At 48.5% G+C, this 17863-nt stretch overlaps 1 protein-coding gene across 3 annotated transcripts in view; it reads left to right on the top strand.

Moving 5' to 3' along the window:
- Positions 1-17863, top strand: part of Atp9a (ATPase phospholipid transporting 9A) — a 141381-nt gene that overhangs the window by 54091 nt on the left and 69427 nt on the right. For all 3 annotated transcript variants that reach the window (XM_021238923.2, XM_004858042.4, XM_004858041.4), the window contains exons 5-8: positions 9807-9865; positions 10917-10968; positions 13042-13136; positions 16908-16988. In XM_021238923.2, the coding sequence (XP_021094582.1) occupies positions 9807-9865; positions 10917-10968; positions 13042-13136; positions 16908-16988 (287 nt within the window). The remainder of the gene's footprint in view (positions 1-9806; positions 9866-10916; positions 10969-13041; positions 13137-16907; positions 16989-17863) is intronic.

Here is a 17863-nt window from a genome sequence, read left to right on the forward strand (position 1 = left end):
GCCGGCTGTGTTTAGCCATCCTGCTCTGTCGATCTCCCCTAACCTGGCACAGCTTCTGGGTTAATTGTCTTGCCTGACATTGAAACTGACATTTTTGAAGAGGACTTGCTGGCCAGTCACTTTGTAATTTGTCCCCTGATTTGTGTTTATCTGACGTTGCCTCAAAATTTGATTTACAGTGTGCATTTTGGGTAAGAACTAACATGTTTGAAAAAAAAAAAAGCCAGCGATATAGATTCTTGTTGAGATATGGCCAAAGTTTTAAGGGCTTTAACTTAATCAGTTTGCAGACATTTCAAACTTATTCTGAGAAAACGATCTGACTTTAAACAGCTGAACTAACAGCTTGGCTAATGAGGAACTCACCATTGGGAGGGAAAAGTGGACGACAGGTTGTTTGTTTTCCCCTGGGATTGAACCCAGGGCCTCACATGCTGTGCATGGTCTCTACCACTGAGCCACACAGCCAGCCTGTACCAGAGTTTCTTTTAACTCTGTGGCTTCCAACATTTTGGATCGTCTTATTTTGTTCAAGTTGTATTTAAAACAACACAATAATTGGATTAATTTTTAATGCAGCTTTCATAAGAAATATTTGAAGTTTTTTGTTTTTTTTTTTGAGACAGGTCTCACTGTGTAGCTCAGACTGGCCTCGAACTCACTACGTAGCCCAGGCTGACCTCGAACTCACTGTGTAGCCCAGGCTGGCCTCAAACTCATGACCATACTCCTGCCTCAGCCTCCTGAGTGCTGGGATCACAGGTGTGCACCACCACACCTGGCTGTTTTGAAGTTTTGTGATAATAAACTTAGGGATCCACATGGAAATTTTATCATTCTTTTAAGAAACATTTGGGGCTCCATCATGTGCCACGTACATGGTAGATTTGATTTCTGCACTACCAAGATAAACTTGGGGGTATGGGGCTTCGTGGAAGTCAGGAACCGGCAAGACATCCCAGCCTGCAAGCAATGATAGGGGACAGTCACCAGTGGTCACACTAGCGTGGCATGAGTCTGGAGGCCTTCGGTAGCACTTCCCTTTCTTGACACCGAGTTCCTGCTTCTGAGCATAGTCCTGGCAGCTGAGAGTAGCGGTTCCCAGCTTGTGCTCTGCCTGAGCTCAAGACTCCTGTCTGCACCTGCCCTGCCATGTGGGCAGGTCCCGTGACCTTCTAGTGCATCTCGGGTCCTAAAGCACCCACCTTGGAGAGCTGCTGGAAATGGGCTTCTGGGATGGAGAGGACTTAGCACAGAGATGCCGGGATGAGGAAGGGCTGGTGCTGATGGAGGGGTAGGCTGGGGATTAGGGGGCCCATCAGAGAGGAGCTCACGATGTCTTTCCAGAAGAGGTGACCATCAGTTCTGAATCTTGCAGGAAGTAAGAGAGCGTGGTGTCCAGTGCAAAACCACCCTGTGGTGCCTGTGCCCAAACATTATTAAGCATCTCATGGCCAGTCACAGTGGCGCTGCTGGGTGGGTGGAGAGTGAATTTCAAGCTGGTGACTGCAGAGCACTAGACCAGGTATGGGGCCTTCTGAACGCGAGGTGCCTGCCACTGCTGGGAGGAACAGCCCTGCAGCCTGCCCTGGTAAGAGCAAAACCCCGGCTTGCTTCGGCTGGGAGCATAGGCTCAGGACCCAGGTTCGGCTGCGCCTTGTTCTTCCCACTTGGGCTGTGATTCCTGAGCCTCCCTCTCCTGGGAAAAAGGAAGAAAAGAGCAGGGAGCCAGCCTGGATCCAAGGCTCCATGAAGGTTGATTCTGTGATCCAGAAATTCCCAGACAAGGTATGCCAGGGAGAGAAAGTGGCACTGGAGCTGGTTTTAGAAATGCTGCTCAAATTAGGATGCAGGTAAAAAACAGTGGAGGAGGACTGCCTGCTCTAAGTAAGCTGGTTGCTCGGTACAGTCTAGTTGGTGATTTTATTTTGTTTTGAGACAGGGTCTTGCTATGTCACTCAAGCTGGCCTTGAACTCGCTGTGTAGCCCAGGCTATACTCACTATGGTTTTCCTGCCTCAGCCTCCTGAGCACTGGGATTACAGGCATGTGTTACTATGCCAGCTAGTTGATGATTTTTTTTTTTTTGGTACCGCCGATTGAACTCGGGTCCTTGTGCTTGTGCAGCAGACAGCGAAACCACTGAGCTAAATCCCTGGCCCTAGTTGATGATTTTTTAAGCAGCCTGATAGCCTTACAGGTGGGATGTAGGGAAGGAAAAGGTTTCCTTTTTTCATCCATTGCTAAAACTATGACTGAAGCTCCTGGAATGAAAGAGGGAAAGCCTGTCCTTGGCGATGTGGGGAGGTAAGGGCACAGTTGTGGTCGTTCCCACCCTGGCTTGCCTGAATGCAGGGAGCTGAGCTCAGCACTTTCGCCTGTAGTAGCTCAGCCATAGCCACAGTGTTCATCCTTGTGCATATGCTGCAGAGGGCTTTTGAGATTGCAGGCATTTAAAATACTTTCCGAGTCCAGGGAAGCCCGTCAGCCCAGCCCCACCATGCCAAGGTGGACAACTGCTGAAAGCCGTGCGGCAGCAGTGCTTTCCCAGAAACAAGTGAAATTCATTTGCTTTTGAAACAACTGGGAGGCTTAAAAGTAGTTCTTAGAACTTTACGCGTTTTTTTTTTAATGAGGCCGTCTCCCTGAATTAGTAGCGTTCAGTGGCACTGGAAATAAAGCCAAAAAGAAACCTTGAGCTACTAGCAAACCCAGCAAAATCTAGCATTTACCTCAAAAAAATCTGACCAGTCCCCAGCACTAGAAAAAAAAAAGATTTGGGTTGTGCCAGGAAAGACAAATTAATGAATGAGTCTCTCTCACACATTCATTCATAAACACAGTACTTGGGATTGAAGCTGGGCACGCTCTGCTACTGAACTGCAGTCCATTTATTTTTAATTTTGAGACAAGGTCTCATTAAGTTGCCTAGACTGGTACATGGGATTATAGGCATGCGCCACCGTAGCTGGCCAGAGAATTTATATTTCTACTTCTCTACATAGAAGTTTAATTCTGGAAGTGTCTGTGTACTTATCCCAGGTGGTCAGGGACATCGCATTTGCATTTTCATAAGAGGAGTTCCCTGGGTCTTCATACCAGGAATGCCTTCCAGACTACCTTCTGACCAAGGGCTAAATGAAGCCAGCAGGTACTTAGCCTTGAAAGAGAGTCCAAACAGATGCATAATGAACACAGTTGCCAGCGCTTCTTTTGTGCTAGGGAATTCTGGACAGATGGTGAGCCATAAATCCCAGAAATCATGAGCGAAGGTCCATGGCAAAGGAGGGGACCCCTTCACACCCCTTGTATGTGATATAAAACCAACTTGCTGCTTCTCCTGCCCCAATTCTTTCTGCGCGTTCAGCAGAGTTCAGCAGCACTGTGCTCACACTGCTAGCTCCAGCTGTCCTGAGGAGCTCACCTCCCTTTGAAGATCTCAGTTTTCATTGTAATCTAGGATCCGCCCTAGATCCTTCTCTGGGCTTGCAGTTAATCTCACTGCATTTTGAAATGGAGGATCCACCAGTCTCCTCTCTCCCTCCCCTGCGGATAGAGCATGGGCCTCCACAATGCCAGGGGGGCTTTGTGCACCTGAGCTCCACACCCAGCCTGTGAAGGGTGGGGGGAGTTGATGAGAAGGTAGAATGGTGTGGGGAAGATGTGTGTGTTCATGGAGAATTACTTAGCCTGAAGTCTATTTATGTTTTCAAAGTATAAACTATTCAAAATGAGTGAACGCTAGAATATGTTTCATGATTTTTTTTTAAAGAGCATTTCAGTGATGGACTTTTGATGGTAAGGCAGTAAAACTCCTGCAGAGAGCCTGCATCAAGGCTCTGACTGTTCAGTAAGCAGAATTCCCCTTCCCCAAATCCCTGTCACCATCCAGAACATCTGCATTTATGAGTCTTATTTAAAGCAGATTTGCCAAACACTCTCTTGCAGTTTCTGACAGATGTAAAGTTCCTTCAGATCCACAAGGTTCAGTTTCTTTTTTTCTTTCCAAATACTTGATTTTACTTTGTTACAGATCATTGGTGAACTGATCTATTATTTAGTGAAAAACAAAACTCCACCAAACCCTCAAAAATCTCACATGCAAATTACACTGTTATCTTTCACCAAAAGTTACTTCCTCCCTACCAGGGGGTCAGCCTACTTCACTATTTTGGAGGACCGTAGGCCTGCAAGGCTATTTATTGCAAAAGCTTCTGTTGAATATAAACTTGTTAACATTTAAGCTGCAGTCTTTTAAAAAAAATTCTCCATTTCAAACAAAAGCACGAAGCAGTGAGTAGTGGTATTTATAATACTACTTTTCAACCCTGTGCCTGTTTTTAGACAAGTCTTTTCTTAGGCTTTGGGGAATGCGGACAACTCTATTTGAATATGAAAATTTCAACTTTAAACCTCTGAACTCTGCAGGGTCTGCAGAGGTGTTTTAATGTCAACCCCAGGAAATGTACACAGGGAGCAGAATTTACAACTCATCACTGTCACAGTTAGATTAGAGAGTGAGTTAAAGAGTAATACATTAACCAGGGTTACACACGGAGACTGCGCTGGGAGAGCTACAAAGGCAATCAGTGTTTGCATGCACAATGAAAAATAGAAGTATAGCTGGAGGTGTTTGGGGTCAAAAATAGGCCCACACATACTAGTGCCCTGGAATTCATTTAAGAAAAAAAATTTTTTTTGCTTTTTTTTCATTTCCCAAGCTGTTCAGAAGTTTGACTGAATTGTCATTTGCTTGTTTCGACTCAAGGGAAACATCTGGTTTCTCCCTGCAGTGCAGACAAACTGCTCTTATTCTGAAGCCGTCATCCATGAAAGGCATGCTTGGGCTCCGTGGGTTTGCTTATGAAAGGCTCGGGTCTATCTCTGTAGAAATAAACAGTCCTAGGAATTGGAAGTTTGTTCTCTGCTATAAACCGACTGAGACAACTTGGGTGAAGTGGTGAAAGCCAAAAGGGATGAATGTATTAGAAGACATTTAATGTGGTTTAAGCGATGGCAGGCAGAGAATTTTTCATTTTGCTTCTGCAGAAATCTCATACCCAGATTCTGTGGAGCGTCTGCGAGTGCATTTAAAAAGTCCCGGATCCTGGAGACCAAAGCTGGGTTGTTTTGGGATCCAGAATGGGCGAGAACAGGGCTCTGCAGCTTCACTTCTCGTCTCCCAGTGTACTTCGTAAAGATGCTTCTAGGTTTTTGTCACTTTTTCTAGGTTTTGTCACTTCCCTTTCTGACCTCTGTAATTCACAGGGCTCAGTGCAAAATGAAATGCAGGGGCCCTTGTTAAACTTCTAAAACAAACTTTGCACTGAGAACAGTAGAGTGCTCACAGCAGCAGTGTACCCATAAAAACCGCCCTGCTTCCAGCTTTGGAGCCTCCTGAGAAGGTGAGATAAAAATAATTAAAGCCCCTGCCAGGCGCTGGGGAGGAGCCTTTTTTCTTCCAGTCCAATGGGCTGTGGGGAGAGTTCTGCCCGCCTTTGAGATCAGTGACAGTCACTGTAAAAGGGCTGTTCTTTTTCCTTTCTAGTGCACTTTGTTTGGAAGTTAGGAAACTGTGCTAGATGGCTTCTCTATATGTTGTATTCCCCCCCCCCCCCTTCATTTAGAACATACACCCCTCCAGGATGAGGCCACGACTGCATTATTTTTGTTCACTAAAACATGGTACCTTGGGTTGAGAAGTTCACATTTACGGTCAGCAGGCTGGCTCGGTGCCGTAGCGTGGAAGTCTGGGGGGGGTCTCTCTTTGTTAAAGCTGCCAAGCTGAGGCTCACTGGTCCCTGAATAAAATGCTAATGAGCAGACCCTGGCTGTGCAGTGGGAGAGGCCTGGAGACTGTGCAGCTCCTGGGGTCCCCCAAAATGGAGCCAAGGCCTGTCGGCTGAGGGACAGGTACAGTGAGTGTTTGTGCGAAGGATCAGCCTGCTGGGTGACTCAGAAACTGCTCTGCAACACAGTGGATTAAAGGTTGTGTTTTTTTGAGTTAGAGCAGATGGACAAAGAGAGGCAGAGTTCAGATTAACTGATCGTCAATCAAGACTGAGTTGCAGAAGGGGAAAATCTCAGCCCGATCACTTAAAAATTTTGAGCAAATTCAATTTATTTGTTTATTTTTTGAAAAGCAACTTTATGGTTACAAAAACATCCCTGCCAGAGAAAGGGTTAAATCCTGCACATCTCCAGAAAAGGGTCACTTGTATGCCTTTCCAGACATCCCTACCGATTTTGTTCTCTGTCTCATTTGCATATATCCAGATCCATAGGCATTTGTTACTTAAAATCCTGTATCCTGCTTTGAGCTAGATTTTAAAACTTGTAACTATGTCCTGAAAATCCGAAGTCCGTTGTGATTGTTGAGTCACCCCAGCAGCATAAATTTGAGTAATAAAACCAAAGACAATGTGTAAATTTATGTTTGGGCAAGCTCAGGTGAAGGAAAGCATCGCTGGTGCCCAGGGCCCTGTTGAATTTACAACCTTCCTCCCGGGAATGCCCCCCCTGAGCCTGCCGGAAGAGCTTGCTGAGCCTGCTGAGCCTGCTTCCTCTGCTGGCGCCCCCTAGCGGAACAAGAAGAGGGCTTCAGGCAGCCAGAGTTCCTCTAGTGAGAACCCAACCTTCTCTTTCACCCCAGGAGCCCCTCCCTATCTGCAGCCTCACCTTGTTGCCAGGGTGACCGTGTAGTTAGGTCTGCCAGGGTTGCCCCTGTGCTGAACATAGCACTTTTTGTGTCATTATTCTCTAATAACAGTGATTTGCACAGCATTCACATTGTATTAATTATAAGTAATCTAGAGATGCTTTAAAGTATCTGGAAGGGTGGGTGTGGGTTTTCTATCAGGGACTGGGGTGGACCAGTCCCCTGTAGATATGGAGGGAGACTGCACCTGACACTGGGTTAGCGGACAGCCTCACTGCTCGAGGTACTGGTACTCCCCGGAGTCCAAGGGGTGGTGACACTTGGGGTAGGGGTCTCCCTGGGGTGCCAGGGCTCAGGCCATGGATGGTTTAGCCTCACGTTTTATGAAGGTGCACATTAGTACGGTGAGGTTCTTGCACTGGGAGGAAATTCCACAAGTCCTAGCAGCACCTAGCTTTCTATATGTCAGTAGTATTTGTGCGCAGACCTTGGGTGCCAGGTCCAATTATTGTTACAGTAACCAAATTCAGTCAAATACAAAAATTGGTTAAAATCAGAGCCTCTGTAGCCTATTACAGAGAACTGTTTCAGGAGAAATTATCTGAACACTTTGCAAAATCTCAGTGGTAATAAATGAAAAGATGTGGTATTTTGTTAAAAGTGCAGATTGTTGGGAGAAATTGTGCAAATTTAGAGTTGTGGATTTAGATTATTTTTTATTTTTTTTGGTACCGGGGATCAAACTCGGGTCCTTGCACTTGTGCAGCAGGCTATGAAACCACTGAGCTAAATCCCCGTCCCACATTTAGATTATTTTAAGTGTCTTTAAGTTCTTTTTTTTTTCTCTTGTACTGGGGATGGAAGCCAGGGCCTCTCTCATATGAGGCCGTGCCCCTGAGCTGCACCTCCAGCCCTGCCTTTCTTTATGGACTGAAAGAAAGGGAAGCTACAAATTCTAATTAATGACCAAATGTACATGGGATGCATAAAAGTGCTGCCGGAGTCGCAGGTGCCTGAGTCCCCTCTCCCTCCTGCTCTGGGGCATATACTTTGGAGGTTATTTCTTTTTCTCCCTGCACATTAGTAAAGTAATTGGGCTTATCGTGGGCATCAGTACCGGTGAAGATTTCCTGGGGTTGCTCCCTTGTGTGAGAATTTGCCCCCCAGAATCAAGGCCTACTTCCTTGAGAGCTTGCTTTCAGGCTGCTGGAGCTCCTGGCCCCTGTCCTCTCTTGCTGCTCCCCACCTTAGAGTTGATGGTTGGGGTTTTGTGCAGGGGGTTCCAGCTCTTCTCATGCCCACCCCATGCGTCGCTGTACCCACCTCTCCCTCAGCTGCGATTTCCTCTGATCCTGATAACTGGAGTCCTTCCCTGGCTAATCTGGCCTCAGATCTGCTGCCAAGAGCTTGACTATGCCCACCCTTAAGCTTCACTGTTTATTAGCTCTTTCCCTCCCTCTGCTAGAGTGTGAGCTCCACGCCTCCCCAGCCCCAAACCCTTGGTCTACAGCGTGCGTTTGGTAAATGGGGCTCAGATGTTGAGTGAATGGGGCTGTTCTAGGTCCTTTTTTGCAGAGGGGGAATATCCCTGCCTTCCCGTGTACACTAGACTTACTGCCACCACTTCCTGTGTGTCTGTCCAGCTGTCTTCCTCACCAGCTCCTGGGGTGGTGACCAAAGCCTGTGGCTAAATTCAGCCCCCAGTTTGTTTTGCGTGGCTGGAGAGCCAAGCATGGTTTATTTCTCTTTCTGTCTCTTTCTCATGTTACTAGGGATTGAACCTACAGCCTTCACAATGAGATACATCTCCAGCCCCTTTTAGTTTTTATTAGAGACAAGGTCTTGCTAAGTAACTGAGTTACCCAGATGAGGCTCAAACTTGGGATCCTCCTGCCTCAGCCTCCCAGAATGCTGGGATTACAGGTGTGCCTCACATTACCTAGCTGGTTACTGCATTTTTTTTTTTTTTTTTTTTTTTTTTGGTACTGGGGATTGAATTTGGGTCCTTGTGCTTGCTGGCCCGGGGATTTAGCTCAGTGGTTTCGCCGCCTGCTGCGCAAGCGCAAGGACCCGAGTTCAATCCCTGGTACCAAAAAAAAAAAAAAAGTAAAACATAAATGTACAAAAGTTGGTTAGCCCTTTGCTGAGAGCAGTTGTAGAGGTTGTTGCCTCTTGGCCAAGAAAACTTCAAATATTCACTGGCTGGCCCCTTATAGGACTTAGGTGTCTGTCCCCTGTGAGACTGTGAGCTTTCTGAGGCCCTGAGGACCATCTTTCTCCCTGAACCTTGGGATGTAATGTTTTAGAGTTGAGTGGAACCCATGGGTAGAGGCAGATGTGGGGGTGAATCTGGTGCTAACCTGTTCTGACTCTGAGACTCGGGGCGGGGTGGGCAGTGGTTGCCCTAACCTCCTTTCCTATCTGCAAACAGGAGTTCAGACCACCACCTCCTGTGCTTGCAGGAATTAAGCAAGGTTATCGATGCCTGTGCGTACTTAGCATAGGATTTGTGTTTAGTGTTAGCTGTTGTTGTTGATGGTGCAGATAAACATCCAGCAGAAATTGCAGTCTGATCATAATGTAAACCAAACTGTGAAACAATTGTAAAGGAAAAAAAAGCAAACCAGTCATTCTGGGTTAGCTTTTTTTTTGAGACAGGGTCTCCCTATGTAGTCTAGGCAGGCCTTGAACTCACTATGTAGCACAGGCTGGCTTCAGACTTGCAGCGATCCTCCTCCCTTAGCCTCCCAAGTGCTGGGATTACAGATGTGCACCAGCACACCTGGTGACTGTTTCTTGAGATGCGGTCTTGCTGTGTAAGCCTGGGCTGGCCTCCAACTCCTAACCCTCCTGCCTCAGCCTCCCAAGTGTCAGAATTGCAGGTGTGCATCACTGTGCCCAGCACAGTGCTGGTTCAGGAAAGCTAAGTTCCTGTTAAGAGAGATGCTGTTTCTTGAAGAGCATGAGGTATCCCAGTGCCCTGTGAAGCCAGGGTCTGGATTGTGGAGCAGTCTCCTGCACGGGCAGGGGTGGAGCTAGAGGGCATGGACTATCCTGGTCAATTGCTGCCTTGCCGGCCGCAGGTGCCCTGATGATTTACGAGTTGAAATGATTCGAGATAGTGACGTGTTGGGTCTTTTGCTTTGCAGGGACAGTGAAAGTGAAGAGTTCCAGCATCCAGGTGGGCGATCTCATCATTGTTGAGAAGGTGCGTGGGTCCAGGGTTGCAGAGGGGCCCTGCTGCATGAGCCGGTGCCTGTCATTTATCAAATTTGGCTTTGGAGCACTTCAGCTTGCATTTCTGACACTGTGCCTGCCAGCAATTTCATGGGGAAGTGGGGTGAAACGTAACGAGAGAAGAGTGGAGAGCCCCCTAATGCATTCTCAGAAGAGCAGCACTAATGATGGTAGCTTCAGCCACTCTCATCTCTGTACCTGTGATTTGGGATGTATGCAGTGCTCTTAGGGGAATATTTGATTAGAGGAGTTTTCCCTCACCTTGTTTCTGTAGGAATTGAACTATACTCTTTTATAAGGATTAAATCCAAGGACTCAGGGTTGATTTGAGGGAAAGGGAAACTTCTGTGACAGCTCAGAGCCACACAGTCCCTGGATGTTAGGATGGGGTCTTCTCTTCAGAATTAAATGTGGCTGCTGTTGGCTTCCCTGGTTTATTTTTTTTGGCTTTTTTGTTTTGTTGTGTTTTTGAGAACGGCTCTTGTTGCTTCTTTATTAACATACCTCTAACAGCTAAACATGGAGCTGGAGAATTGGTAGAAGCAAAATGCATGACCAGAGCATGCGTCTTTTTTTGTTTCTTGTTTTTATTTTTTGTTTTGTTTTTTGAGACAGGGTCTCGCTATGCAGTTCAGGCTGGCCTTGAACTTACTGTGTATCCCAGCCTGGTCGCGAACTCAGAGTGATCCTGTCGCCTCAGCCTTCTGAGTGCTGGGATTTCAGGCACGCGCCATAATGCCTGGAAGGGAAAGGCATGGAAGGGTGCTGGCTGCAGGGACAGGCTTTGTCCATGTTCTCTGGCTGGACTCTCAAGAGCTGCCGGACAACTGGAAGCGTCCTTCCACAGAGGGAGTATGGATAGGGAGTTAGAAGAATCCCAGGAGTGTGCAAGATTTCAGATTTGAAACAAAATAAACTCTGTCTTGGTCAAAGGCAGAAACGTAAAGAAAGGTGGTGTGCTGTAGTGGCTCCCCTTCTCCAGCGTGGCTGTCATAGTAACGGTCTTCCTTCTCTCCCCACAGAACCAGCGGGTCCCCGCCGACGTGATCTTCCTGAGGACATCAGAAAAAAATGGTAAATGTTGAGACCAGCTTGGAAAATGACCATTAACCTTTCAGGGGCAACTCCACGAAGTAATCAGGTGAAAATGTAACAGAAGTAGATTGTCACTTTGGAGCCATGGAGAGGAACGGAAAACATCTTAATAGTGCAGTCTTTTGGAATTAGAAATGTCTTTGGTAACTGGACATGGTGGTGCATGCCTGTATTTCCAGCACTCAGGAGGCTGAGGCAGGAGGATTGCCACGAGTCCGAGGCCAGCCTGGGCTACATAGTGAGTTCAAGGCCAGGCTTGACTGTATAGTGAGACCCTGTCTCAAAACAAAAAAAAAGAGTGTGGTGCCCACAGGCTGGTAGATTGTGATCATGGGGAAGAGTCCCTGGTGACTGGCACCTGGTGAAGCTACCTCCGTGGGCCATGGCTTGCTCTCGGGCTGGGTGAGGTTCAGCTGCAGGAGTTGGTGGAATGAGGTTGCCTAACAGAGGGGCTCTCTCTTCAAACGCAAACCGGGAGCTTTGTGAGGAGATAGGCGGTAGGGAAACTGGGCAGAGGGCTGGGCACCTTTACTGCTCTTTTTTAGGTTTTATTTTTGGAGGTACTGGGGGTTAAACCCAGGGCCTTTGCACTGAGCTTGTCCCTAGCCCTTTATTTACTTTGTTTTGAGACTGGGCATTGCTAAGTTGCTAAGTTGCCCAGGCAGTCCTCCTGCCTCAGCCTCCCAGAGAGGTGGGATCACTGCTCCAGAGTGTGGTGCTGTGCCACTGTGCCTGTGGGTTAATTTGTCATCGGAGCCCAGTGTGCCAGAGAGAACCCTTCAGAGTCTCCTATAAGAAAGACCCTTACCTGTTGCATTTATTTCCCACCTCACTTTTTAACTTACATTTAAGCTGCTCTGAGAAAACAAGATGGCTTTTTTGTTTGTTTGTTTCTTGCTTTGGTCAGTCTGACCTAGTTGGAAATATTTGAATATTTGAAAACTTACATTCCTGTTCTTTGGGGTTCTTGTGGTTTTACTATGAATTGAATGAAGTTATGAATAAAATTTTACACTAATGATATTGTAATCAGGAGAGGAGGTTGAGGGTTCTAGGTTAAAGGCTGCAGCTCTGTCCTCGGAGGGCCTCTGTGTTGTGCTGGGGACTGGAGTGTGGGTCAGCGGGCTCCACACCCTCCCCATCTTGACAGCAACAAGCACAGTTGGGGCGATCTCCTGCCGAGGTTCTCAGGAATCCCGCTGCAGTGCCCGAGTCCAGTACACTTCCTGTGCCGTGCAGTGCAGAGCTCATTGCATGGACTTTCATGTCACACTGTGACATGTGTGAGCCAGTGCAGCCTGAGGATCCCCTACCTGAAGTGCTTGGGACCAGAAGTGTGTGAGATTTTGGAGTATTTCCAGTTTCAGAATGTTTGCCAATTCGGAATGAGATACCTTGGTGATGGGCCCTAAGTCTAAACATGAAATGCATTGGTGTGTTTCGTGTCTACCTTATCCAGACAGGCTGAAGGTCAATTCATGGTACTTTTAGTAATCATGCGCCATAACAAAGAAGTTTTCTCCTTGTGACATTCATTAGCTTTCAGAACCCTTTGGAGTTTGGATTTCTGAGTAGTGTTGCCCACCCTGTGATAGCGCAGGGGCTGACAAGCCCCTTCCTAGCAGTCAGTACCGCTGTGCTCTGCTGGCCCAGCTCTTCAGCCCTCCAGCATTTGTCACAGGGAGACTGAGGCGCAAACAGGAGACGGGCCTCAAAGCCCCTGCCTGGCGTGGCCTCAGCCTGGCCACCCCAGGCTCTTCTGCGAGCTTGTTAGGACTGCATCTCCCTCATTTTGGAGATGAGGACACACTGGCTTGGCAGGGTCAGCCGGCCCGGGGTGCCCCAGCAGGTGACAGCGGGTAGAATTGGAAGCCAGATCTTTCTGGCCGAGAGCTCATGGAGAAAGGGGAAGTAGAATATTTATTTTCCATTTGGGTCTCTGGCCATGGATGGGACATTTTTACAAAGACCAGAGTAGAGGGTCCCCAGAGGTGCCTGGAGAAGGACTCTGGGATTGCAGGTGACTAGATGGTGCCCATCTTTCCTCCACAGGCTCTTGCTTCTTGCGGACAGACCAGCTGGACGGGGAGACAGACTGGAAGCTGCGGCTGCCTGTGGCCTGCACACAGCGGCTCCCCACGGCCTCCGTGAGTAGCTTCCACACTGGCCACAGGGCAGAGCAGGGTGCCCAGAGGCACGAGCCCGAGGGACCGGGCAGGGGATGCAGAGGTGAAATGGGGCTGCTGGGGGCTGGTGGTCCTGAGAATCCCAAATGTTTGTGGGTTCCTGTTTATGTGGCTTGGCAAATGCAGCCCCATGTGCAGGGAGTGAGCTCCTTCAAGGGAGGCTCAGAAGCCTAAGGGACCTTGACAAGGTGGCTGCAAAGCATCAGGCCATCAGCCAGAGCCAGTCGTTCCTCTGTCCCAGCCTCCAGCAGCTTCTCCTCTTCCCAAGAGCAGTTCTGCAGTCTTCAGCCCCATACGGTCTGTCTGTACTGCACTTGGGCTCGGGCCTCCTCGGCTGCCCCTGGGCTCTTGGTCACGAGTGCTTCTGCCTCTGTGTTTCTCCTTGGCGGGTCCTCACCAGGGACCCTCTCCACCTGGGGTCTGCTGGCCGGGCACCTGCAGGGCGTCCCTACCTTGCCTGCCATCCCCACCCCACCTGCCTCCAGGCCGGGTCCTCGGCAGGTGCTGTCTGGTTGTTGCCACCATTCCTGAGCCCATGGCAAGCTCTGTGTCTGCTTCCTGCTCAGTCACAGGCATCGTGCTGTTCCGTGCAGAAGGCGGGGACAGGCGGGAGTCCGCCTCAGAAGAGTTAACAACAGTAAACCTGGCCAACGTCCTCAGGAGTTTCTGTGGCTAGTAGAAAGTGAAATAGCACCCTTACTGCGGTTAATTTTTAAACCAGGAATTCCAGGGCAGTGAGTTCTAGGTGCAGCCTGGGGCCCTAGAAAGTGTTCTGCTCGTCACAAGGAGCTAAGGACACAGGGCCTCGTACCCTTGTCGCTGCCCTGGCCACCTGATGGTGTGCAAAAGAGAACTCAGAAGCCCAGATTTTCATATGAATCACTCACATTTTAATGTGAGTAAAAATTTAAAGAGCACCCTCATTCTTTTATGTGTTTCCATAATATTATAAGATGTGGAAATCCTAATGTATCCATTTTCTATCGTTTAACATTTGTATGCAATTTTATATTTATCTAGCACTGTATGACCAGGAATCATGGTTTTTAAAAATTTTTTTTTTTTTTTTGTACCGGGCATCAAACTCGGGTCCTTGAGCTTATGCAGCAGGCGGAGAAACCACTGAGCTAAATCCCCAGCCCTCAGGAATCTTGGTTTTAAAGGTAGATTTTGTAGGAAGACCTGCTTGCTTCCCTTTTCCCTACAAGCCATCCCTGCTTCCCTTTAAAAGGTCAAGCGAATGAGAGGTAAAAGGAAACCCCTAGGGGCTGGGGGTGTAGTGCTGGAGTGCTTGCCTAGTGTGTGTGAGGTCCTGAGTTCTATCCCCAGCACTGGAAAAAAAGCTAAGAGAAACTTCTACAGGGCAGGGCTGGGCAGGCCTAAGGTGACCATCTCCGGTCACTTGGGTCTGCAGCGCCCTGGTGCTGTCTGCCTGCATGGAGCCTGTCTCAGCCGGGCTCATGGCAAGATCAGCAGGGCTGGTTTTGAAAGACTGTGCTACAGTGAGGAGAAAGTGGGAACGAAGAAAGGGAGGATGGAAGAAACAGAGCAGGTCCATAGGTGTGAGGCAGAGCGGGTACCGTGAGAGCAGGAACAGCCCAGTCCTGGCCAGCTTCCTTCCCACTATGGGAGCTCCTGCTGCTGCCGCCCAGTGCCACCTCCTGCCTCCTCCCACGCCTGACCTGCCCTCCCGGGCCTCCCTTCCTCTGCTCCTCCAAGAGACAGTAATGTGGCCACTGAGCAGGAAAGGACATGGGCAGGGGCTGCCCATGGCTCCAGACTCACACGGCGGGCATGAGGGAGCTGGGATCTGGTCTTGCTGTGTGTGCAGAGTGGAGTCCGTGGTCAGGAATGGGAACTTGTGTCCTTCCTGTTAGGGGAGAACAGCCTTGAGGAAAATCAACAGAAAGCCCCAGTCACCCTGCCGCGAGTGTGCGGGAGAGTGTGTGAACAGTGACAAGGAAGGTAGAGCAATGTGACAGAGTGCTGAAATAAGTTATGTGAATGTGGCTTCTCTCTCTTGAAAGTCAGGATGTAACTAAGATCCTGGGTCATGCTTAACCATGGACAGCTGAACCGGTGGGTCAGGGCTACTGCTGTGTGTACATGTGTTTAGTCTGGCCAGCACTGAACTTGATACAGGGTCTGGGCCACCACCGCTTCCTCCTTGTGCCAGTGCAAGGAGCCCGTTACCTCTCCTTGGGACTTTCTGCTGCTGGACTTTGTTTGCGTTTCCATGCTCTGTCTCCTTCCTTGCCCTTCCCTTTCCTGTTGCCCAGCCTGCTTCCTCTCCTTAATCTTTGTTCTAGAAGGGACTCTGCTCCTCCTGACTATACCTGACTCATGCCTCTTAACATACTGTGCTGTGAAACGCCATTCTTGCCAAGGATCGCCAAGCCTTCTCCTCTGTCTTACTGTCTTAACTCCTGTCTGAAGTTAATTTCTTCCCCCACCCCTACCTCAAGTGCTGGGGATGAACCCAGGGCCTCATGCACACTAGGCAAGCACTCTACCACTGAGCTGTACCTCCGATCCTTTCTTTTTTTTTTTTGTACCGGGGATCGAACTTGGGACCTTCCGCTTATAAGGCAGTCTGCGGAACCACTGAGCTAAATCCCCAGCCCTCCTTTTTTAAAATTTTGAGACAGGGTCTCACTAAGTTGCCCAGGCTGGCAGCCGCAGCCTCCTGAGTAGCTGGGGTTATAGGCATGCTCCGTCACACCTGGCTGCAGTAACTGCTTTTAAGTGTACAGTTTAACACCTTAAATACATTCACACTGTTATGTAGCTGTTACTGCCAGCTGTCTGTAGAACTCATTTGTTCTCCCTCCCTGAGCTCCTGGCAGTCTTCCTGCTGTCCTTTGACTCCAACTCTAGAGACCTCCTGTATGGGGAATCAGACTGTGTTTGTCTTCTGTGTGCTGACTTATTTCACTTAGCACAGTGTTCTTAAAGTTTGTCCATGTTACAGCATGTGTCAGAGTTTCTTCTCTTTTTAAGACCAAGTAATGTTCCACTGTGTGAAGATAGGTCATTTGATTAATTTGTCCCTGGTGGGCACTAGGTTAGCTCATGCCTCGTGGCTTTGTGAATAATTCACACAGGTGTACAAATATCTCTTCGAGTCCTTGCTTTCAGTTCTTTGGGACATATTCCCAGAAGTAGAATTGCTGGATCATAAAGTGATTCTGTGTTTAGTTTTCTGAGGCAGCGCCATGCTATTCTCCGTAACAACCACACCATTTTACATCCCCACCAGTGGTGCACAGGGTTCCAGTTTCTCTGCACTCTCATCATCGCTTGTTATTTCCTGCTTATTGATGATTTTAATAGAGGCCTGGGGTGGGTATGAGGTGCTCTTCCCTTTCTCCTCCCTCCCAGGGCTGTGCACAGAGCAGAAGCCCCATGACCCTGTGTTGGGTGAATGATGTTGATGAGCAAGCGGAGGGGTGGCTGTGTCAGGCAGGTTCTTAGCTGTGTGGCATCGCCCACACCATTGAGGCTGGACAGTGCGGGGTGAGGCGGGCTTGTGGGCTCTGCACCCAGACTCCTGGGTTGCTCGGAGCACTGTGTGCAGCACCTCTGAAGCTGACATAATGGAGGACTCTGCCCTCTCTCCACCTGCCCTCTGATTCTGAGAATCTGTTCGCTCTGTCTGAGAAATGTAGTTGCGTTTGAAGCATAGTAGATGCCTGCTGACATCCAGACCCATAACCCGACTGTCCCCCACAGGACCTTCTCCAGATTCGTGCCTATGTGTACGCAGAGGAGCCGAACATCGACATTCACAACTTTGTAGGAACTTTCACCAGGGTAAGTGAGCACAAAGCGCAGGGCGCCATTGTAGGGTGTGTGTTGGTGCCTTGGAGCCCGCCTGGCAGTGGTTTTATGCCAGATCAGATCAGCTGAGGTTCCCTTCCAGAGGCCCCACCTTGAATGGGCTGAGTTGCTTTTCATGAGGTCCACACCCTGCAGTCTCTGCCAGCCTTAGGGCAGCTCGATCACATAGACCAAGTGTGTGGTGGCTGGCTCCCCCGACACCCGGCCACGCTTTCTCTGTCCTCTCCATGTGTCTGGGCCTTTTTTCATTTGTAGAAATCTTATCTGTCATATTTTAATTTTTAAGTCAGTTTCAGACCTTTCAGAATAGAAATTAAATTTGGATTTAAATTAGTTTAGGAATATGAGTCAATTGATTTATAGAACCCCAATTCGGTTATCTCTGGTCTCTTTCTCAAAGCCTTAACACTGGCCAGCAAAGAGCCTGATTGATTTGCGTCTGCATTTTAATTCTTACCTTGCTAAATATTTGTTTGTCTTTTTTTTTTTTCTCCTTGGTGCTGGGATTTGAATTGTGGGCCTTGTACATGCTAGGCAACTATGCTCTACCACTGAGCTACAACTCCAACACTTTGAAAACTTTAGTTTTGAAAAGGGTCTTGTGCATTTGCCCAGCCTGGTCTTGAACTTGTGATCCTCCTGCCTCAGCCTTCTGAGTAGCTAGGAATACAGGCATGTGACACCTGGCCCAACAAAACATTTCTTTAGTGTTAGAGACCTGTGCTTCTCAAATTGCTTACGGATGTTTCCATGAGAGATGAAAACTCTGAGGGTAGTAGCTGACGAGCTCACCTGTCAGGCTGAGATGTAGGCTTCCAAGCTGGGCTCTCTGGTTTCAAGTGACGGAA

Source organism: Heterocephalus glaber, unplaced genomic scaffold, assembly GCF_053883595.1.
Source record: "Heterocephalus glaber isolate CG9 unplaced genomic scaffold, H.glaber_assembly_v1.0 deba00001673, whole genome shotgun sequence".
Lineage (NCBI taxonomy): Eukaryota > Metazoa > Chordata > Mammalia > Rodentia > Bathyergidae > Heterocephalus > Heterocephalus glaber.